Source organism: Synchiropus splendidus, chromosome 18 (genome assembly GCF_027744825.2).
Source record: "Synchiropus splendidus isolate RoL2022-P1 chromosome 18, RoL_Sspl_1.0, whole genome shotgun sequence".
Taxonomy (NCBI): domain Eukaryota; kingdom Metazoa; phylum Chordata; class Actinopteri; order Syngnathiformes; family Callionymidae; genus Synchiropus; species Synchiropus splendidus.
The window spans coordinates 3222382-3246030 of record NC_071351.1 but is presented as its reverse complement, the minus strand read 5'-3'; the positions used below and the strand labels follow the sequence as shown (position 1 = coordinate 3246030).

The following is a 23649-nucleotide window of genomic DNA, read 5'->3' as shown; positions in this document are numbered from 1 at the left end:
TCTTTCACTATACATGATTTTTAAAATGCAAGTTGCATCATGTTTTATATGCCCAAACCAATGACCTCATGATCAAAGTGCGGTTATATTCTGGCCTTGTTAAGACCGGCTGTGCGAACATGAAAGACGTCAGCCAGAGTTGATCTGTTGCTCGACGAAAGTTTCAATCTGCAACATGAAGAGGTTTCAGGTGCAGACACTCTCAGAGCCGCTACAATGTTTATCTTTTTTGCCCGCTTTCATCCCTCCTTAGGCGTCGCTTACTGTACGTTTTTATTTTTAAAAAGCAGCTGCGTGCGGCGGCTGTCAAATCAATCCTCCCACTGCCGTTATCATCATCAGCGCGTGCCCACACAGCTCTCACGTCGAGACACTTGTCATCTTCAGTTGATGTACATGACGGTGTCAGGAAGCACAACAGCTGCCAATATTGACTCTGTCACTTCACAACACAACTGCTTGATCCAGTTCAGTGTGTTCCAGCTTGAGTGGATGTTTTCATTTGTGGCATCAGTGTGCAACACGGAGTTAGCTACAGAAGTCAGTGAATCGCGCACGTTTTCAGAATATTTTTCAGATGTGAAGAAAGATTTTCCTTCCACTCCTGCTAAAACTGTTACTCTCTCTATAGACAGTGTAATTGATGAAGCCGTGTGTGTTGGTAGTGTGATTCAGGCGGTGTGATCACAGCTTTATTGTTATAATAGCTGGTCTGCAGTAACACCTAATCATTACTTCTATTTACATGTCTGTTTTCGTCTTGAGCCATATGGTGCCCACTCAGAGCCCCCCCTCCCTCACAGATCCTCTCATAGATTCCTCCATACTTCAGCCTCCGTGGCACGGCATCTCCTCTGCCACTGTCAGCAGCTCCACACAGCCGTGGCTGGCAGCTGCCATCGTGACAGTCCCACCAGCAGGTTCTTGGATCGCTGCCCGCAAACGGAAACCAGACCTTTCACTCCAGGAATTATCCAGCCATATGCTTTAGGGATGGGTTCTGTGCCAGGGCCTGTTTCAGGGTCTCAGTCAGAGACTGCAGTCGCGTTCATTCACAGCTTGGTTTGAGCTTTTGGGAACTGGGTTGTGAGCACAACGCCTTGATGAAAAATACATGAACCTCAACTATGATGATGAACCCCAGGCCCTGATGAGAGATCACTGAGTCATACACTTGGAAGTCTTTGTTGGATTTTGACCCGCTCCTGATTGAAGGTTTCATGAATTGGATTGGTGGAGTGGATTCCTGACGTGCCTCTTCTCTGAGGTCACTCCTGATGTTCACATTTGTGATCACATGAGCCAGATACAAAGATGTCTGGTACACACTCCTGCCTTCCTCCACCAAAATGTGATCTTGGCAGTTAAACCAGCGCCACCTGATGTTACTAGGTCTCTGAAATGTGGCAGCCTTCTGCAGTCCTATGCACTAGCAGTAGTGAGGTCACTTATTCCACTTCAGTAAATCTAAACACGGTTAAATTCTTAGGTGTAGAAAAATTTATTTGAGAACAAGGTGGAGCACTACGGGATTCAAAATCTGGGTGAATGTTCAGCTTTAAATATCTTTTTGTCCCTTACTTGACAATGCTGAGGATGCAAGCACACACACTGGCATCGCAAGGACGACGGTTAAAGGAGAGCTACTGCACAAAAGATGTTTAGAATCTCCAACAGTCCTTCCTCAATCGGTTAATTAGAACTGCACCAAGGTGGAGGAGGGAATATCATTCGGCTGACAGGCTCTTTCTTTGCCTGTAGTCTTTGCGCTTGCGTCCCAGAGTAACGTCAAACGACTGCACACCGCTCTGGATTTGGACTGAGAAAGGACTTGCAGCGATTGTTTGTTCCCATTAGTGTGACAGCACTGAGCTGTGGGAGTCTCAAGGCTGCGTGTAGACCATCACAAAACCAAAGAAAACAAAATGGAAGCCTCTGTAACTCCTCCCACGCAGCAGACACGGTCACCCACAGGCAGGTTGGACTGTGAATCATCCTCCTCCCTACTAACCATTGTCCTCTCTCTCTCTCTCTCCCTCTCTCTCTGTGGATGCTTCTTCTCGCTTGCCAACAGTTATTCTTGAGAAGCCCATTCGCATCCCAAGGTCTCTGTCAGTGAAAGCTGCCAGCGTGCTCAAGGGCTTTCTAAACAAGGTGAGAGTACAACCGCCTCCCCACCCCGCCTTCTTCGGGGTCTGTGTGAAGCAGCATGCGTGGAATAACGCCGACAGAGCCGCTAGACAGCCAAGCTAGCCTCTTTTTTTACTAAGTCTGATCATGTGAGAAGAATTGTGATACATAAGGAACGTTTCATGTGTCGCCTAGCCGCACCTGGTGTGGACACAAGCTGTCCGTCATCTGGTGCCACAGAAGTGAGGTCGCAGAGGCAGCACTTCAAGCACAGAAGCCCAGAGTCCGCCATATTAGGGTGAAATTCGACTGAAATAATTGCTGATTTAAAGAAAAACAACATATTCTAAAGTTCCATCTTCCATTTTGCTATAAATGATCTATTTAACACTGACTGAATGAAATCGAGGTTGTGTGAGAGGATCTGCTTCTGTTGTGAGTCTGAGCTGGTCCTTTACTTTGCCACAATCCGACTGAAATTAAGTTTAATCGCGACAGGATCCCAAGGAGCGGCTGGGGTGCCAGGTCCAGACGGGCTTCACAGACATCATGCTGCACACATTTTTTCGAAGTATAGACTGGGAGCAGGTAAGAGCCGCCGGGTTATTTTTGTCATCTTTTTATAAAACATGACTAGAGACTAAAACTGGCCGACAATGTGCTCAGCACTTTTGCACCGAAAAAAGTGTATACATATATATATATATATATATATATATATAATTTTTCATCTTCTTCTCCTCTTCTAATCTACTCGTCTAAAACCAATATTTCCATCATCCATAAAGGTGCGTTCATGTGTGCACAAGTTGTTAAACCAAGATGATAGATTGAGGTCGTCATCGTGAACGACTGCGATCGCTCATCATTTAGACGCTTCATGTAGAACGGCAGCGATGGAAGTTGATTCTCGCACTTCAGCTCGTCATTGGCGGATCGTCCTGACAGACAGCTGCTGACAGCTGATCCGAGCTTCGGCTCGACAACCTGTCAGGCTTCGCAACAACAACAACACAACAACAATAGCAATCACGCACGCCCACGTTTAATGCCGGCCTAGTGAGTGAGCAGGACGCGGCTGTCAGCGCTGCGATTCCCCTTTGCTCAAAGTGTTACCGGATGAAAAGAGGGAGCAGCGCAGAGAACACACCCTCCTGTTTGTGATCTTAATAGACACCCGGCTGAGGTGGAGCCCTTTGTGTGCATCTGTGTTTGTGATCAAAAATAGATGCGATGTGTCGACTACTGCGGCGCTCAGTGAAGACAGCGAGCAAATAAAAGTGAATCTCTAACTGCACATGCAGTCGGTATTTACACCCGAAGCATACGATAGTCCTGTCTGTGTTGGATGAGCTTCTGACACAACGAAAGACTGGTGTCTCCTAGCACCTACACCAGACATGCGTTTTCTTCTGCACTTATTTCCTCTTTGCTCATATAGTCAATGCAAGAGTCTAGTTTTATTTAGAAAGGTGTGCGTTTCATTTAAACTCAACTTCCATACCTGCTTTAGAACATCTGATGGAGACCTGGTGAGACTCTCAAGGATTTGTAGGACTCAGAGAGCAGTTGTTTCTTATTTGGTCTAACCTGCTACTGCTGCGTTTGTAGAGCAAGAAACGGTCTGGCTCAGGTAGTTTGGCCCATTTTGCCGGCCTTACTTGGGGGTGTTTTTCCCTTCATCTGGGAGATAACTTATTTCCAGCTGCTATTTGTCAAGTAAAGGATCTCGCTTGAGTAAGCTGAAGTGACTGACACTCAAGTAGAAGAAAGGTACAGGCATTGAGGCATGGCAGTTTTTTTCTGGGCTACAGCGAAGTCAGCCGCGTGACACAAATGAACAACATCCACCTCCCAGCGACAAAAAGAAACAAACTTATCAGGAAAGTAGTAGTTTATTTTTGCTTCATCGTTTTTATGCAAGTGTTGTACTCTTTGCGACGGTGTTTATAGTAGAGTCGCGGCTCTATCTGGGCTGAAATAAAAACATAGCACGTCAATTCATGGGGTAAAAATGAAGTAAAGCAACCCTGCAGAATCCATTGATGTCTCCCCTTCTTTCGCAACATCTGCACTCCACAGGAAATATAAAAGAAGGTGGATGCAAACTGTTGCGTTGGCCTGATGACTTAATTCTCATTAAAAGCGCTAAATTACAGCGTTTAATGTAGCAGAGAAATATATTTAGGTCACCACATGCAGCTCCTGCTGTCTCCTGGGACAGGTATTTGGGGTGGTGGGTATCGCCGAAGAGAGGAAGAAAACAATTGTCAGTGTGTTTATGAGTTAATGAGTGCTGCCACCGAGCCTGTGAAGTGCACACCAAAGGCACTGATATCAAAGCCGAGAGATTCCCGAGCCCGGCGACAAAGCTCCCGTGTAGCGCACTGGGAAAACAAGTTGACAAAGCTTTGAGAGGTGGAGAAGCGGCGCTCTCTGCCCTCAAACTAGAGCGCTGTCTCCAGCCCTGACAGGCCTGGCACACTGCTCCTGTTGTTCCCAGGTATTAATATTCATCAGACAGCTCCTGTGAGAGCGCTGCCGCCTCTCTCTGAAGAGATGACACATTTGAATATCATTTACCTGCCGTCCTCTTCTGTTGCCACTCCACGCTTCTCCCCTGCCAAAGTCTGTGTAGCACCAGAGGTGAGAGTGGAGACAAGAGAAATGATTCTGAGTTGTGAGTGACACTGCAGTTACAGTGTGCCGTCTTTGGTCTGAGGCGGCTTGTTTTTCTCCCACAAGGCACAAATTAAGACATGAAAGTTTCTTTCCAAAACCTCCTCAAAGGTTTTACCTGGTGCCTTCCTTCCCTCTCGCTCTCATGAGGGTAGCTTAACTAACCTAGGCTTCTTTGAAGTAAGTATCTGTATTGTTTCGGACCTAACTCTAAAGGTCTGTCATTCCAGGTGTGATCAAAAAAACACACACACTGGACACACAAACTGACAGCGTCTGTGATCTCAGAAGCAAAGACGGGCCCGTATGGCCGCGGCGCCGGGTCTTTCATGTTCCCCTCTGGCCTCAGGGAAGCTTCCTGTGCGACGGAGCGGGGCACTGACGGGGTGCACAGAGCTCACTCCTGGTCCCCGGTGCTCTTCATTACCACCACACAGAGCCGCAGCTTGCCCAGCACCACTTCACAGAGAATGGAGACACAGGGAGGAGAGGGGCCTGTGGCAGATGAAAGAGGCTACGATGAGAAAGAGAGAGACAGAAGAAGTTGGTGAAGAGGGAGTGCCAGTGAGCAACATTTTACAGATGAATGTTTCAAACAAACAGAACTTCAGACCCTTAAAAACAAGTATTTGAGTAGTATTTTATGAATGAAATGAGTTGAAAGGTTGAAGTCTGTTGGGAGTGATGGTGTCGGGTTTGTTACTGTGTGACAGAAGAGGGTTAAGCTCATGTTAGAGGTGCTGTTGTGGAGATTGTCCTGAACATTCGGAGGGGACGAGGGCTGATGTGAAACCATGGCAACACTGCCGTCAACTCTGGAGGCTGAATCAGTGGGGCGGGATGACTCGACAACCTCCGTGCTGTTGCTTGTGTCAGTGTTTCATTCAGCGATCACAGTTGAACATCACCATCCTGGTGTAGGAGGTCTGTGGTGGGCAACAGGTGGTCAGTGGGCCACAACATCTCCACTCATTCTTTTAGATTCTGTTTACTTTTGCATTTCATTATCTCTGTTTTTCATTGGAAGCCGATCATGATTGTGGCTGAATCGTCTCCTACCTTTTATTCTCTCTGTGTGGCTGATGGATCGATTTTCATCTCACATTCAGGATGTGTCTCTGTCATCAGGCAGCAAATCACCTTCTCCAGTTTCCCCTGAATGTGGAGCGGGCAGTGTGCCGGTCTCTCCGAGGTCTTTATGTAACGTGTTTGTGTTTCCACAGCTGGAGAAGAAAGAGCTGACGCCGCCCTTCAAACCTCAAATCTCAGACGAATACGGCCTTGAGAACTTCGACACGCAGTTCACTAATGAGCCGGTGCAGCTAACGCCGGATGATGAGTAAGTCCTGCTTTTTCAACAATGTTCATGACTCACTCTGGGAGCTCGGGTGTCAGTGTGGTGGACATCTCACACATGATGGAGCGCTCTGGCTTGAATTTGTTTTTAGGAAGGACTGCACAGGAAGATTGGAAACACAAGTACAGACCGCTCTTGTTTAACATTCAGCAACCCCTCATCTTGTTGTAAGCTTCGCTGTTACATGTTCTTTTCCCACTAACTAACAACTACTTAGGAAACAGCTTTGGACAAAACATCACAAGTGAAGGAGCTATTGTGGTAATAACCAGCTCGACTAACCTCCAGCCTTGAATGTTAAATATGGCACCTCACCTCACCACCACACCATGATACTCACTCTTGAAGAAGGTTCCAGCTAAAGACTGTAGTTTCCTATTATGAGTACCCAAGCAATGATGTTGATAACACCTTTGCAAACCGCGCCTGTCTTCTGAGGCATAGCAAGAGTGCGCGTTCCGTGAGTGCTCGGAAGCATGACATGCGAGCTAAGAGCATAACATGGGTCCTCAGATTGGTTAGAGGCATAACTCGAGTCTGGGTGATATGAGGAGTATCATAAACACGAGCGCTTCATGTTAGTGCTTGCAGTCAAAACTGAGTGTTGATGGATGAGTCCTTGTTGGTGTAACATAAGTTTTTGTTGGTGTAACACGTGAGTCATTGTTGGTGTAACATGAGTCCTTGTTGGTGTAACATGAGTCTTTGGTGGCGTAACGCGAGTCCTTGTTGGTGTTACATGAATTTTTGTTGGTGTAACACGTCAGTCCTTGTTGGTGTAACATGTGTCTTTATTGGCGTAGGATGAGTCCTTGTTGGTGTAACATAAGTTTTTGTTGGTGTAACACGTGAGTCATTGTTGGTGTAACATGAGTCCTTGTTGGTGTAACATGAGTCTTTGTTGGCGTAACATGAGTCCTTGTTGGTGTAACATGAGTCTTTGTTGGCGTAACATGAGTCCTTGTTGGTGTAACATGAGTCTTTGTTGGCGTAACATGAGTCCTTGTTGGTGTAACATGAGTCTTTGTTGGTGTAACATGAGTCTTTGTTGGCGTAACATGAGTCCTTGTTGGCGTAACATGAGTCCTTGTTGGTGTAACATGTGGGTAGCGGTCTGCTGTTAAAAACAACTGAAGACGGTCGTGGTCAGTCGGCAAGACCAAGTCTCTGGAGTGAGAATGTGTGTCCTACTGTTGACAGCAATAAACTTGTCTCCTAGCAAGAGAGAAGTATAAAACTTGTATTTTTCAGACTTTTAAAGAGCAGCAGAGTCATAATTGAACTCAACCCTTGACCACACCTTGAAAACAAGCGGGTCTCCATGACAGTGCCGCGTGCATGTGATGCTGGACATGTGTGAAGTGCTGGATGGTTCTTAAAGTTATGAAAGGAAAAAAGGAAAATCCCCTGGCCTCCCCACCACTGTCAGACATGAGAGCGGTTTTATTAGACGGCTTATTTAAGGTTTATTGAGAGGAGGAAAGTCTGAGGAGATCTGGCACCAGGGCCCTCTGAGTTGCCAGAGCAGAACCGGAACACACACACACACACACACACACACTCAGAACTGGTCGTTAGTAAGTTCAAGCTTTGGCTGGTGGTGTTGCAGATATTCCAGAACATTCCATGCAGATCCCTGCTGGATTTGACTTAAAGGCCCCGAACATTGTTGGTGTATAATGAAGGCTAAAATAAAATCCAGACGTCACTTCTTCCATTATTTCATATGAAACCTCTGTAATAGTGTTTGACACTTGAAGAATCACAGCTCAGTTTCATTCCACTGAGTCGTCACGGCTCACAGCGGGTCACAATCACCGGGAAAATGGAAGTCGATCTACCTGTTTTTCATTGACTCACGTCAGATCTCATCTAAAATGAGAGTGCAGTTTTTGTTGTTAGGCGTTAGAGCTCACACGTCTGTCGACAGCGCTTCTGTGTCTGTGAATGAAGATGCTTTGCAGTGAGCTGAGTGTGTGGAGGCCTCTGAAGTCTGAGCTCACGGATCACACTGAGCTAGAAGACTGAATGAAAGGATGAGTTTGGTGAAAATTGTTGACAGGACGATCAACTGTTCTCTCTTTGACTCAGTTTCTCCTGTAGCTTCAGAAGCTCTTACACCAGTAGGTGGAGCTGCTACAGTAGCTGGAGTTTGGCACCTGAGGACAGAACTTAGGGAACTTCAGGTTGTGTAAGTGTAAATCCTGAAAAGGTGTTGCACCTCACGAGTCTCTGTTTACATTTGCATGTATGAGGTTTGTTGGTTTGAGAGAAGAGGAAGCAGAGGACAGGGTGAGATGGAGGAAACATTTCTAGTTTCATTCCGATTTCATGAGGGCCACATAAATACAGGCAGAGGGCCCCATGTGGTCCGCGGGCCCAAGTCTGGTGAAGGACTCTGAGGTGATGCTGCAGATTGATAATAGTCAGATAATAAATATGAGAGAGTCCCAGAACCTCGGACCTCCTCGGCCACCTGGCACTGATGTGAACAGGTACCAGTGTATTTTGAAAACACTTCAGTACTGTCTGCGTTCATGTCTCTCTCAAAAGACTGAGGCTCACAACTGGCATCGAGGAAGTACAAAGCTGACTTATCTTCTCCAGGAACCCGTCATGACTCCACCTCCAGTGGAGACCTTTGAACATCAGCCGCAACACCACCGGTGCCACGGAGCCCTCTGTGTTAATTGGGGCCTCATTAAGTGTCCGTCATGCTTTGCACCTACGACAGATGTCTGGCTAACTGCTCCGGCTCTGTCAGCACGGCGCAGGCCTCGGCTGTTGACTAGACGCTAATCTTTAAAGCAGCCGGGAGCCGCGCAGCTCATTACTGGCTGCCAGCGAGAAGCCCCGTATCTCCCTCTCCTCATTTGTGACAGACGCCTGCCGCCTGTGAAGGACTTTTGGGGTGGCACATGAGAATGTCGAGGAGTAGCAGGGAAGTGGAGGGAGGGGGTGGAGCGCTGGCTGCCAGTTCAGTAGTGGAGATATCAACCTGGCATCAAACAGCAAGGCACATCAAAAGAAGGCACCCGCCTCTTCTCTCCACTTTATCTCCCCCATGCTTTTGTCTTTGCTCTGTTACCAAGGAGAGGGGCTGATGTCGCCCACTCCCGCTAGGAGGGGGTGACGCAAAAAGCTCTCCAGTCTCCCCTCTCCCCCCGCTTGGCACGGGAAGAAAGCGGAGCCAGAGCCGTGGTGGGAGAGAGGGGTAAACCCTCCATGTTGGAGATTTACATTGCGACATTGAAAGCCAGGATTGCTGGAGGCTCCTGCCAGCATAGGGGGAGGATGCAAGAGTGGGAGAGGCTTCTCTGTGCCAGCTTGGCGCCCCAGAAAGTGGCAGCTGCTGGTATTGCTCTTGGAAGCCAGGCGTCTTCCTCTCCAGCCTGCGTACTCTCCCGCTCACTCTTGATCTTCCCAAAGTGCTGAGGTGACACTTCACCAGTGCTTTTATCCACTGCTGGTATGAATGCGACCGAGGCGCTGCTTCAGCCGTCGCTCCGAACACACATCATTCTCCCTCTGTAGTTGGGTCGCACTAGTGGATGTGTCAGAACCAGCCGCAGACCACGGAGGGCAGGCTTGTTTGAGAGAGGCAACGTGGGACAATGCTGGGATTAAAACAACACAGCAGCCTTCACTGGCACTGCAGTCACTGCTCTAAGCAGGACTACTTCTACTGCTATTGTAAAATTCATAGCCACTTCTAATAATACTACATGCCCGATGGTACTACTCTTAGTACTCCGGTAGTTCAACTACTACCAATCCACATGCTACTAACACGACCTCTTTTTGTGCCAGTGATAGTCCTACTACTTCTGATGCTATTATTGACAGTATTGTACTGATGCCACTACTATTACAGTACTGCTACTACTGTGAATTTTCAACTGCCACACATACTACTCATACTGTACTTCACCCGATGCGTCTACTGTACAATCACTGCTGCACATACTTCATCTACTACTACTTTCTACAACTGCCACTGCCTGGAATACCACTGAAACTACTACTACCACTTCCGCTCTCACCGATTCAATTTCTTCAACTACTACTAGAAATTCTTTAACTGATGCTGGTGTCACTACTAATATTACAACAGCTTATGCTACTTCCATTTCAAATGCTAATACTACAGTGAAACTGATGCCGCCTTGAAAAGGTGCTTTTGTCAGTGTCCAGAATGTAGTTTCTCTCTGTGTTACTGCGCCATCGCTCCCACGACTCCCCTTCTTCTCTCTTCTTCGTCATCTCCAAATGGTTTTCGAGTCATGCCAGGAAAAAAAATAAAAAATAAAAGTGGCGCGTTGGTGGACACACTGTTTGTTTTGGTCACTTCCCAAAACCTCCTGCTCTCTTCTGGGCTTCCCTCGCTGCGGTCCTTCCCTCAGTCCCGCTCCTCTCAACGAAAGTCCAAAATAGAAAAACCACCATTTTCTGAAGCGCTGGTTGGACCTTCATACAAGGCAGCCAAAAAAAAGGCTTTTATTTGTCTCAAGTGTGGTGCCGGGTGACTTTGAGAGCGTGGGTGGTGCGGCGAGACCCTCACCCACCTGATGCTCCACGGGAAGGTCTGCGAACACACCTATTGTTTTAACTTGAAAGCCTTTCTGCTTGAAAGAAAACCTTGCCAGCTCTACTAGAAGTGGTCTACAGCTCATTGTTGCACACACACACACTCGCAGAAACACACACTTCTGAAAGAGAAATGGCCTTGCTTGTGTGTTTATTTTTTACTTAGCCACTCCGAGAATACTAGTCCCTTCAACCTCTGCTTTATGTTTGTAGTGTTGGCAGCACACTCGGGAGACAAAAAGTCAGTGTGTTATTTTGGATCCCTTTTCTGCTGGGGGTGTGGGGTCCACTCGGTAGAGCCCACGTTTGCACCTCATAGTGATGACGATCCCGCGTCCCAGTCATAGACCTTTTTATCTTTTTTCCTCTCTCTGTCACTGTTGGGTTTAAGTGCTCTGACCCTTTTTTGCTTAGTCATTATTTTCTCTTTGCAAAAAAGAAAATGTCACCACAATATTTGAAGCAGTTCTCAACTCAAAATGTTTTTGATGATACGGAGATAATGTCTTTTTAGAAACACCATTCGGCTGCTCTCAAACAAACTGGATGGAGATGAGTGCTGACTCGTTCTTTAAGTGAGCTTGTCAGCTGTTGATTACAAGATAACTTTTGGGTTTTTTAACAGTCCATGTTAATCATGACTCAGCGCATTTGTGATTGTGACTCCCCCTCTCTCTCTCTCCTCTTCAGGGACGTCATCAAGAGAATAGACCAGTCGGAGTTCGAGGGGTTCGAATACATCAACCCACTGTTGCTGTCCACAGAAGAGTCTGTATGAAGGAGAGCAGCTTCCTCCTTCGCCCACCAACTGTCTGTCCGAGCTGCCATCTCAGCCAAAACTGACTCGTAAGCACACTCAGAGTGGAGGAGGCGACGCCGCGCCCTCTGGACACCAGGCACATGAGCTGGAGGGGTTGAGGTGAGGGGGTGGGAGGGTGTGTGTGTGTGTGAGGGGGGCGGAGTTCCGTCCTGAGCGACCACGATTGTCAAGTTTGGACTGCGAGAAAAAGAACTCTTCACACTCGACGCACGCAAACATTCCTTCAGTTATCTGTGTTTGATTTCCTCCCCACTGTCAGAATGTCTGCCCTGGTGCTGCGGCAGGCGCGCCGGTTCAAGTCCCCTTCGCCTCACTTCCCTGGATCAATATGACCAAGAACTTGAAATTTATCGTGCACTTTTTTTAGGTTGATTTTTAAACGGATTGGGGGATGTATGTTGATGGACACAAATAAGTTATTACTGTGTAACGTCATGTAGGTATTAAACCCAAATTTGACGCTGCCTTTCTATCAGAAGAGCCACTTTGATGTGCGGATGCTCACAGAGGGATGTCGACAGCAGAGTCGTTATTTAAGAAGTGCCTCAAGGATCTGATGAATCACCGCCTGGTTCACAAGCCGGGCTCGAAGCGCACGCGCTCCAGCACCCGAACTCTCCCGCACCGACGTCTTCAGCTCCCAGCTCATCCGGAGGGTTTGCAAGTGAGCAGCCGGAGCTGAGGTTCCGTTCCTGCACCCTGAAAGAGCTCAGAAGCCGCCTCTCTACTGTACTGTCGTGACTGAATGTACACGTGTCTCCCTCTACAGGAAGGGTGAGTAGCGCCTAGCTTTAACAGTAGAGCCTAGCTTTGCCATATTGAGCTTGGTCTTGGGGTCCGGCTCCTCCTGGGACAGGGTTCTGCAGCTCTCCCTAGTGTCTTTACTCACTCCTGGTACCCACTACTGACCGACGCCCTGGACGCTCAAAGAAACCAACCAACAGCCCTGTCTGTCTGTAGGCACTCCAGTTTCCTCCCTTATTGGTCCTGCTTGTCTGTGCAGCTGGTCTCAGTCCATGGTGTCCAATATTAGATGCTGGGAATAAGCTCCAAAACAATCGCTACAAAGTGATAATTCCTCCTAAACAGACATCTCTTCCAGCTGGAGCTGGAGCGAGCAGGTCAGGGAGGACTTCAACGATGATAGAAACGAGCATGTTTGCTCGGACACTTGACTGAAAGGACTGTCAACAGGACACACTCACTGACCCTCCCCTCAGCTCGTCTGCCTCCACGGCTCGCTGGCCGAGCTCCAGTTCCTCCATACCAGCTGCCGCCATCTGTGACCGCTCCAGAAGACACCTCGTGTGTCTGCGGTCCAAGTGGACTCACCTCGCTGCGCTCTGGCTGACTTGACATGCCGAGACTTCAGACCTGAGAGACCACCAGGCGAGGGTGCTCTGTTAAGCTTCAGCTGCTGAGTTTGCCCATTGACAAAAGCATCATTCACAGATGATGAAAGCTCCATACTCTTTGGATCCCTCCTGAATGTCATTTGAAGTGTGCTTTACAGCGTTTGAGTACATTTGTTCAGGGACAACTTGTCATGAATAAGAACCGATTGATTTCTGGTTCACGGCTTCATCGTGAAATGAATGGAGTCTCTTCAGTTTACTATTCATTCAGCAAAGTGAATCACCTGAGCGGCATTGCATTTTCAGAAGAACAACAGAAATTCTTTGCTTTTCTTCTTCATATATACACAGATATATAAAGAAGTAGTGAAAATATATGAACATATTGTGGTGCTCCGGTCATGCAGCTTTATGTAGCATTGGTGTGCAGACACCTGCGGCCAGATCTGGGCACAAGACGAATCTGACATTAGCTTGTGAAGGACCAAAGTGAGGCGGCTGAATCCAGCGTAGCATCTCATGACAAGAAACCAATAGCCTTCCTTCATCCCCTACTTTCCGATTCCTCTGAGCACTCCAGGTTCCTCCCACTGTCTGAAAACAGAGGTCAATTGATGACTCTAAATTGTCTGTGTGTGTGTGTGTGTGTGTGTGTGTGTGAGCGGTTGTTTATATGCGTTTCCAACTCTCACTCCAAGTAGCTGGGATAGACTCCAGCCCCTCGTGACGCTGGAACATTTTGATAATGGAGTTTAAGGTCCAAGAGGGGAATGTTCACCCTGCCCCTGGTGAAGTCTCCGGAGTCAGGTCAGCCAGACCCAGCTTCTCCACATCTGACTCCTCGCTCTGTGGTACAGTGGCGTTCACGCTTGGAGAGCACGTGTGGCGTTGGAAACCAGAGAATCAATCAGCCGGGGAAACTAATCTCCGAAAAGCAGCTCCCCAGGAAGCGCTCTTCATTGGCCACAGACGGATGATATCTGACCCGCCATCTTTTGATAACCAGCTTAATAGGATTAATTAGCTGATCCCGAGTCAGAGGTTGCCACTGAGCTGCAGGGAGGGAGATAAAGAGCGGGGAGATAGCAGAATCCCATCAGAGGGAACTTCCTCCATCTCTGATGTAAACGCCTGCTCCCCCCTGCTGGACCAACAGATGACGGTGAGTCACTGACACGTCACCGGTGACTCACGTCCTCGAACCGATGGACTGGACAACGCTTCTGGTTGGATGTGCTTGTTTTCTTTTTTTTGTTTGTTTGGCTTCACCAACATCTTTGTAAATACGTGTAATTATTAAAAATGATTCTGGTTTTCCGTCAACACTCGTCTTGGTTTCTTCCGGACTCCTCTCAGATGTAGCTAGTTAGTGGTGGTTATAAGGGTAAGTCGTGGAAGGTGGAAAATAGTCGCAGTATAATGAGAAAACGTTATAATGACCAATAAATTGTAGATTTTTCACATGCATAACATACAAGAAAAATTTATTGACTAGACTTACTTTCTTTAACCTGTTCTCAATAAACTGCCTTTTTTCCATTATTTCGACAAGTTGAATGTGTCTTCTCAAATGTCTTTGAGTGGACGACGTGTAATTTTATCCATGCATACAACATGTAAGCTGGTGTTTCAACAGTAAGTACTGCAGTGTCAGATTTAACAAAACAAAAAGATGAGAAAGACCACTCCATTGCTTACATCTGTTTTTTTAATGATGAATACCGCGATGTTTCTGAAACTATGCAGCAGGTGGTTCAGTATCAATCCCAGAAATGTCCACCGTCACCGTGGGATGGAGCAGCAGCTTCACCAGGTTATGTCCTCGTTCATCTCTGACAGACACTCAGCCAAGTGTCCGTCACGGTCCAGTTGAGTAAAGCTAGACAAAAACACGGCATCATCTATTGTTTTGACACTTGTGGAGAACATCACCTGGATAAATCAGAAGAGGACTGCAGGGGATGTATGAACGTACCTGGGAGGAAACACCAGCAGACACAGAGGACAGCCCTGCTGTTCTTCACTGACATTCTTTTTCTCCTCACCATCCTGCAGCTGAGGAGTTTCCACCTCCAAACGTTCGGGGGAGGCTATCAGGGGTGGCGCAAGGCTGGAACTGGAGGGGCGGAGATCAACCTGGTGGGGCACTGCTGGAACTGGGGGCGCTTCCTGTGTGATGTTGCTCTGGGATTCTTCTCTAAATCCTCTCCCAGACTGCTGGTTTTCACGTGTGAGAAGAGAAAGGACGGTTGCATCTCACAGACGTCGCAACTGAAAACCTGTCAGTGACCAACCTCTACAACAGGAAGTGGCAGCTCAGGAACCAGGAACCTGCCGCTCTCCTCTGGCCCCATCCACTCCAGTGCTGAAGCCCACAGTTGCTCCACCGCCGGCAGATCTCGTCGCTTCCACCACAACTGTCTGAAAAACGAAACCATATTAAGTCATTGAAAGTTAAAAAACACGATGACCTACATGTCTTAATGGCTTCAACGCATGTTTTTTTGGCGCATTTCTTCTCCATTTATTTCACGCTCGTGCATTTTAATCGCACATCGAATTATTGATGGCTCTGTTCTTTGATGAGGAGCCCAGTGTCAAATGAAAATCTCTCCACACGACCGACATGACCTGCTTTTCTACGTGATAAAACGTCAACATTGCACCTTCAGATCACCACAACTTATTTGGAGGAAGCATTTCAGTTTATTTCTCAGCTGTTTTAAAGGCAAACTGATCTAACAATGCTTGTGCCCCCTTTGTGACTAAAAACATCGGTCTACTTTAAGTATGATCCCAAGCAACGACGCGTTATTTCATATTTTCCAGGTTCAAAATATCGCTCTTTATTTATATCGAGCTGCAAATTCACGTACAGAAGCGATCTCGCGAGACTCTAAGCTCCGGCTCGGACATTCGTGAAGAAGACACGTACCCCTGGGTCTCCGCTGGTTTACTCAGCACGGAACCTGTCCGTATCTTCGGCGAGTTTCCCCTCGCAGAAAGCTTTTCCCTCTTAAGTTTGGATTTCGATTCGTTTTGAGCCATTTCTGGTCAAGACTTCTCGACGAGGACTCGCTACTCCCGCCACAAGCATTCATACTTCCTGGTAAGTGACGTCAGACACTTCTTTTGTCCAATCGAATGGAAGTAAGCGAGGTCACGTGTTGTCCTTAACGCCCTTTTCTGAGATCAAAACAAAAAAAATAAACATATTTTATCGCCCCTCCAGCTTATAGATATCTTTGTAAATACGCGTATTTATTAAAAATGGTACACTCGTCTGGGTTTCTTCCGTACTCCTCTCAGAAGTAGCTAGTTAGCAGTGTGAAAAAGAGAAAGTAGTAGAAGGTGGAAAAGAGCGTCAGTATAATGACCAAAAATGTGTAAAAGACACAAAATTGTATTGAAAATTTTGGATTTTTGACATGCATAACATACAAGAAAAATAAAATAACTCGATAGGATTGATATTAGAAAGGAAAATATGTTATTTAGGTGGAAAATACAAAATATAAAATATACCAGTATAAATATGCAGCATATGAAAGGGCGATAAAATGTATAAATTGCTTTTTCCTCAGTTTATTCTTAACTCAAAGGTTCATTTTACTTTCATTGATATGTTCTCTATAAACTGCCTTTTTTCATTAAATATAGATACATATTTTGTCGCCCCTCCAGTTTATAGACTGATCATTTTTAAAATATTTGTAAGTTAAACATGTCTAAACAATGGATTTTGAATACAGGAAATATGTGAATCAATAGAAAGTCCATTAAATTGTATTCTACACCTGCAAAGGTGACCTGCAAGCCAATGCAATTGCTGCACAAAAGATCACTTCTATTTCCATTCAACTGCGCTCCACATGAAGGCACTAATGGTGTTACTTAACTCTGAAAGTCAGGGTGATGAGTCACTGGCGGCGTCTCTGAACTGTCACAGGTGACATCATAGAGCACTGTCTTCCTCCCGAGGACACACACACACAGACAGTGGAAAGTTGAGGTCATAATGATGGTGGGACTTTCTGAGCCCTCTAAGCTTTTGGCCCGGAGACAAGGACCAATGCAGAGCGGCTGCCATTATGCAATGGAAATGGACAAGGGAAGGAACAAAGAGGGGGATGTTCTTGAGGAAATATGGAAAACAGTAATGCTGGAAAGCCTTGGAGAGAAAAGGACACATTTTGCAAGGAAACCGACATCCCAAGATAGAGAATCCAGATGGAGCGTCGTTGAATTACTGACATTAATCTGTGTTGCCTCCTCCAGCCGCAGAGAGCGGGAACACACAACACCGGAGCGGGTTGCCAGAGCCGCGGTGCGCTGTGCTACTCTGGGAAAAAGCAACTCGGCGCCTGGAAAGAATCGTTATGTCATACAGGACCTGCGCTGGTGTGTTTTTGTGATCTGTTGTCATGGCGATGATGCGGAGAGTTGAAGTGATGGAGCAGCACATGTCAAGGTTTTGGGGACGCCACGTTTGTTGGGATTCTCCTGGCTCTTGCTGGGGAACATGATGCATCTGCAGTGAGGAGATGATCTGAAAACCTTGAGAGAAAAGGCTTGGATGGAGCTACTCTGACTCACCGGCACAACACTGAAGGGTGACGCCTGCTGAGGCCAAGGTCAGTTAAGGTTAGACGCCGTGGTTGACAAGGCCGCCCAAGACCAAGCGGGAGAACGCGCGCAGAAAGGAATGAAAAATGCAAAGCCATGACGAGCAGAAAGAGGCTGAAGGCTGAAGCGATGCGTGCTAACAACATGAATCATTGAAAGAGAGGCTCGGCGAACTCCCTCGGCTGTCTCGCAGCTTTGGCCTTGATATCGCAGGACGCCCGGAGGAATCTCATCATTTCGACGTCAGTCTCATCTGCCGTCGCTGCCTTTGCTCCGCGGATGGAGACGTGCCGAGTCAGCAAATCCTGCCGCCCATTACCAGGCGAACATTGTTACATGTCTCATCACAGTGATGGAGCAGTTTCAGCGGGTCCAGTCCACTTTAATATTGAATGTTGTCATACATGTTGACTGACAACAGAGGTGATCATAATAAATCTAAGAATTATGTCCCTGTATAATGTGTTTTTTCTGTTCTCCGGTTGAAAACAACGGATAATTCAGTGTCAGGTATGAGGAAAGCTTCTTAAAGCCTCGCTCATATATGTGTCTTTAAGATGTTTGTTTGTGTTCGCAAGGTTTTCCTTCCAGAAATAAATCTAATTAAATCCTAAAATCCAGTTTGCCGGTCACAAACGCGACTGCTTGAGGGGCCGTTTGAGGCTGCAGTTACAGCGAGGCTCGGCTAGGGGCCGCCACAGGAGCAGCTAACTGACTCGTGTCTGCTGTTGAACTTGGCCTGGGCACATGACCTCTGGAGTCACCAGACTTCCATTTCTAAACATCCTTGAGAAAATGCTGTATACAAAATGAAGGATTTTTATGAATTAATTCAATTTCTCGCCATCTGACTTTGAAGTACATTTTCATCTGATGTTGCAAGTTTAGCCACACACTCATGACACAGTCAAGAATACACGTGTCAGCGATGCCGGGCAGAAACACTGCCACACAAATGCGCCTGTTTCTTGCCACTGCTGCTCCACTGAAGACGGATTAGAACACTGCTGTTAAATGGTGTGTGGTCACAAGCTGTCGCTGTATCCTGAATGCTGAATACACCTATCCTTGTGTACTCACTCACCACACCCAGAAATAGCTTGTGGCACCCGCGGAGCGTCTCAGGAGAGGCCACTCCTGGGCTGTTTGCTTCTGCTGCTGCCCCCGCGACCCAGTCTCTGCTGAGCGGTGAAAATTTACCGAGAATATTAACGTATTTTAGACAATTACATTTAAGTCAATATGAATGCTGACTGTGCATTTAACTATTATTTACTACCATTGTTACCATTGAAATTTCTTTGAGTTATATTATTAGTAGTTCATAAACAAATTCTAGTGTGACTGGAATGACTCCGCTGTTGATGAATGACTTATTATATTCTCGCAACACTTCCGTTGATTTTTTTTTTTTTTTTCCTCAAGACAGTCCGTGGACCGTGAACGCAGCAGCAGCAGCAGCAGTGTCGGGTTCGACTCCTTCCTCTCCCGCGCGCCTCTCAGCGGGGCGGCTGGGTGGTGTTCCTGGAAGAGCCGAGTCTGCCTGTAGAGTCGCTCACATTCCTGGCCGGGATTCAATGACTGAGCCAGACACACAAACACGGAGGGAGGGGAGGCGCAGAGGAAGGGAGCGAGCGAGCGAGCGAGCGAGCGAGAGAGGCGGAGGCTGCCTCGCAGACTTCTCATCTCCATACAGTCAGATTGAACTGCGGGGGCAGACGGAGCGGACCGCGCCGCTCCTCCACAGCTAATAAGGATTTTCTATATCGATTCACAACACCGCTTTTGTTTTCTTCCCACCTACCACGCTCTGGAATCCCACCGACGGAACTTTGCGGAGTTTGCGGCGTTTCTTTCTCGTCCGTCGGACATGGACAGTCGGCGACCCGAGTCAGGGAGCGACTGCCCGGCGTGCGCTCAGTAAGTCACGGGCAGAGGAGACTCCGACGTGGATGTTTGATGACGCGCTTGGCGTTTCCACCCGGGACGTCGTGGAGTCGGGAACCGAGGCTGTTTTGTAGATCAGGCGTTTTGGCTTCTGAAGTAGTTGGGAAAACATGGAGACTGTAAGTCGGCAGAGCTTCCAGCCTCACCCGGGACTGCAACAAACTCTCAAGCAGTTTCACCTCAGCTCTATGAGCTCGCTGGGCGGCCCGGCGGCCTTCTCTGCCCGGTGGCAACATGGGCTCCTCTTCAAGAAGGACGGCAAGGATCCGGAGCCGGAGCCGGTCCTGCAGCATCTGCCGCCGCCGGTGATGGCCGGCCCGCTCTTCATCCCCTCCGATCGCTCCACGGAGCGCTGCGAGACGGTGCTGGAGAGCGAGACCATCTCGTGCTTCGTGGTCGGCGGGGAGAAGCGGCTGTGCCTCCCGCAGATCCTCAACACGGTGCTGCGCGACTTCTCCCTGCAGCAGATCAACTCCGTCTGCGACGAGCTGCACATCTACTGCTCCCGGTGCACGGCGGACCAGCTGGAGATCCTCAAAGTCATGGGGATCCTGCCCTTCTCGGCGCCCTCCTGCGGCCTCATCACCAAGACGGACGCGGAGCGCCTGTGCAACGCGCTCATCTACGGAGGCGCCTATCCGCCGCGGTGCAAGAAGGAGGCGAGCGGCGCTGCCCTGGAGCTGGAGCTGACGGAGAGGAGCTTCAAAGTCTACCACGAGTGCTTCGGCAAGTGCAAGGGCCTGTTCGTGCCGGAGCTGTACAGCAGCCCCAACGCAGCCTGCATCCAGTGCATGGACTGCAGACTCATGTACCCGACGCACAAGTTCGTGGTGCACAGTCACAAGTCGCAGGAGAACAGGACTTGCCACTGGGGCTTCGACTCCGCCAACTGGAGGGCGTACATCCTCCTGGGCCAGGATTACACGGGCAAGGAGGAGAAGAGTCGCCTGGAGCAGCTGCTGGACGAACTTAAGGAGAAATTCGACTTCGCCAACAAGTACAAGAGGAAAGCGTCGTCCAGGGTGAGTCAGCCAATCGCCCCTTTCTCATCCAACGCCTCTAAAAGAGCTCCATAATGTACGGCAACAGTCGCGCCCTCAGTCATGGCACCTTCTCTAGACTCAAACTCAAGAATGTGCTCTGCTTGATTGACCCCGTCAGTCATTACCATATTGTTACTAATTACTCCTGAAGCCACCAGCGACCGTAAAACACTTGTGCTGGCTGTAAAACCATTATTTGCCAGGCAAACACCGGCTTTTATTGGCCTGTACTGTAAATACTGTCTGGTCCACCGACAAATGGCACACAATTGTGGGTTTATTTGTCAAGGCATGACGTGTTCTCCCTGCCAGTTTGTGGGGGGAATCTCCAATCCCCAGGGCCGATATATATCGGTTGCATTACCTCAAAAGAGAGCACTGATGTTACTGTCGTATTTCACTGCTTTTGTGACAAAAAACACTGACGTTTTCCCTGAATGAAGGGGGGGGTCAAAACCCCAGTGTTTAGGGGGGGCTATACTGCTGAAGCACCGGGGAGTTTCAAAGGGTATCTCCAGTCACAGGGCCGATATATCGGTTGCCTTACCTCAAAAGAGATGTTACAGTCATATTTCACTACTTTTGTGGCAAAAAAAGCGGAACTTTTTCCTGAACGGGGCGGTCAAAACCCCAGAGTTTGTGGGGCCCCGTACTGCTGAAGCACCATGCGTGTCAAAATGAACTAGATGCATCCTTTTGCATCATCAAACGGGGATCATTTTAGGCTAAGACTGCGAGCAGAGAGTGAGAAGTTTGGGTGGGATGCAGATAAAAGCAACCCCCCCCACACCATCGCCGCCCCTTGGAAAAATGGCTAGTGCTTCCATTTGCATGAACTGTTACACATGAATGGAGTTGATGAAGCAGGGTTTAGAAGTATTGTGGTGGAAACATAATATGATCCCAACAAAGGGGCGCATTCAGCAAACATCAGGTCCACCCTCCCCCAAACATCCACCTACTCCGGGCCAACCACCCACCTCTGAAACACACACACACACACACACACACACATATCCCCCCTGTTACCTACTTTTTCCTCCTAATTTGATGGACACAAGAGCGGAGTTGTTGATGAGGCTCCGGCTGAAAGCGCAGAAGTGTTTTCCAGCATCCTCCTCTCCGCCTTAGAATGAGGACTCTGGGAGACCCTTGAAGTCCTGGAGGGTGCCAAAGTCCTGCCATGCATAGTGAATACCCACTCTTGGCACACACTTTGATTTAAAGTGGGCACACCTCAAGAACCCTCACTTGTCGGGGGCCCTCTTCCATTTCTGTACGCGCCGGCAGGGCACCCGAGTCTTATGCCCGAGGCCCATTTAAGCTTTTGTGGCTGCTTTTTAATTCGACTTTTTCTTGGAGTACTTTGCGTTAAGAAATGCTAATGAGCGAAAACACGCTAGGAGTTGAGGAATATTGCTAAACGAAAGGCAACTTTCTTTTTGTCAGCACTTCTTTGACCGACTCCTCGGTCTCCAGCAAGCAAAGTGTGCGGCGTCAGCAGAGGAACAGGGCGGCGCTGCTCATATTAATGAGGCTGTTACTGGAGTCTCGCATGCAGACAGACACAGGAAGTGATATTGCTCCACTTCCCTCCTTGTAGACATTCTTCCGTTAGAGATGTGTCAAAGATCTGTAGGCTGAATGATGTCGCTTCGTGGCTGCGGGAAGGTTTCAGTCGAATCAGAAGCAGCGGCCGCCAGCGCTCGCGCAGTCAATGGCAGTTCAGCGTCGGGATGTTTGGAGAAGGAAGCTGCTGACGCAGCAGGTTGCTGATTTAATAATCGTTTCCCCGAAGTTCAAACCTGCCTTCCAAAATCACAAGCTTGCATCTTGCGGCGGCATATCATGAGATGGGAGGCCCTTTGTCGCTGTTACAGACGTGTTTGGATTGTTTTGCTGATTCACCGGGAGGCAGGCTAAAATTAGGCGACATTCCAGGGGCACCACTCCTCCGACGCTGGCCAGACGTCTTACTCAACCGTATGAAAGCGCTCTTGTACGCGCGTTTAAAAACAGAACATCCGACTGCAGAGACAGAAGCAGTGAAGGTCGGCTTCTCCGGCAGACATCTGCGATCATGTGCCACAAGCTTAAGAGGACTTGTGAAAACTTTGCCCTACTTTTGCACCCAGTTATTTTCCTGCCATTCCATCCTTTCCACAAGCTAAAATTTCCCCTCTCACTTCCACTGCCGCCCCCCTCCCCTCCGCCGCTCCTCAGGATATCTGGCCTCCAGCTGAAGGGGCCGCTTGTTTGGGAGGAAGGAGGGGTTGTGGTGTCGGTGGGGGCGCAGAGGAAGTGAACTCCCCGAGGGGATATGGGCCCATGTCCTGTTTCGTATGCAGAGCGCAGTGTTGGCTGGGCCTGCTGACAGCCAGCCATGTCCACGCGGTAGACAGCACAACAGCTGCTCGCTGTGAGTCTCAATGGCTGCTGAGGGAATCGTTCCGTTCTCTTTTTAATGGCTGTTTGGCAAACTGTCACCGTTTCCAAAGTCTGGTGTGGAGATTATTTTTGCGCGCGGGTGTGAATGTTTTCAACAGAGCGGCGTTTGCTCTGTAAGTTTTCAGCCTGACGGCGGGGTTGTGCCGACACTTTGTGGCTGTCGGACGGCTCTGAGCGCGACTGGAGGCGCCCAAGATCAATGCCGCATCGACAGGTCAAGTGTCTTTATGTGGAGAGTGATTGGAAACCTCCATCACTTCTCAGGCTCAATTAAGCCGGAGTGGCTGAGCGAGGTTTATCGCTGTCATTCCGTCGCTGTGGATGACCGCCTTATTGCGCCGCCAGTTAACTCCCAGATCACAACGGGCTGCCGTGACACCCAGTCTTAAATCTCAGGGTGCAAGCACTGCCGCAGCACAGAGCCCCTTTTTGTCTAGCGCTGATCTGTTTAAGAGTCAGTCACATGGTTGGCTGTGCCCCTCCTTTTCCTCTTTTTCCCCCAGGTTGATATAATCAATAGGACAAAGCTAAGTTGCTTAGTATGGATGATCCTGGAGGTTTGTTTTGTCACTCACATCATTACAGACTGAAGCCATTTAAAAAAACATTTTCTACATAAAAACAAAACAAAAAAATCAAAAGTCTTAGACTTGGATG

General features: G+C 48.3%; 3 protein-coding genes across 9 annotated transcripts in view; 2 read left to right on the top strand and 1 right to left on the bottom strand.

Moving 5' to 3' along the window:
• prkcz (protein kinase C, zeta) overlaps positions 1-14350 on the top strand; it is a 47104-nt gene extending 32754 nt beyond the window's left edge. For 2 of the 6 annotated variants that reach the window (XM_053849183.1, XM_053849182.1), the window contains 4 exons: positions 2075-2154; positions 2629-2718; positions 6033-6148; positions 11444-14350. In XM_053849183.1, the coding sequence (XP_053705158.1) occupies positions 2075-2154; positions 2629-2718; positions 6033-6148; positions 11444-11531 (374 nt within the window). In that variant the 3' untranslated portion in view covers positions 11532-14350. The remainder of the gene's footprint in view (positions 1-2074; positions 2155-2628; positions 2719-6032; positions 6149-11443) is intronic. The other 4 variants (XM_053849185.1, XM_053849186.1, XM_053849188.1 and 1 more) reach the window with 2 other exon arrangements.
• A 286-nt stretch (positions 14351-14636) lies between these two features.
• Positions 14637-16095, bottom strand: si:ch73-70k4.1 (Fanconi anemia core complex-associated protein 20). 2 transcript variants are annotated; one of them, XM_053850202.1, is made up of 4 exons: positions 15864-16095; positions 15223-15349; positions 14904-15145; positions 14637-14807 (listed from the first exon to the last, which is right to left on the bottom strand). In XM_053850202.1, the coding sequence occupies exons 1-4, from the start codon at positions 15974-15976 to the stop codon at positions 14735-14737; spliced, it is 555 nt and encodes a 184-aa protein (XP_053706177.1). In that variant the 5' UTR covers positions 15977-16095; the 3' UTR covers positions 14637-14734. The 2 variants fall into 2 exon arrangements, with proteins under 2 accessions (XP_053706177.1, XP_053706179.1); XM_053850204.1 differs by having other exon boundaries at positions 14904-15142.
• Positions 16096-19230: 3135 nt separating this feature from the next.
• Positions 19231-23649, top strand: part of skia (v-ski avian sarcoma viral oncogene homolog a) — a 47567-nt gene continuing 43148 nt past the window's right edge. The window contains exon 1 of the mRNA XM_053850632.1: positions 19231-20523. Within this exon, the coding sequence (XP_053706607.1) occupies positions 19612-20523 (912 nt within the window). The 5' untranslated portion in view covers positions 19231-19611. The remainder of the gene's footprint in view (positions 20524-23649) is intronic.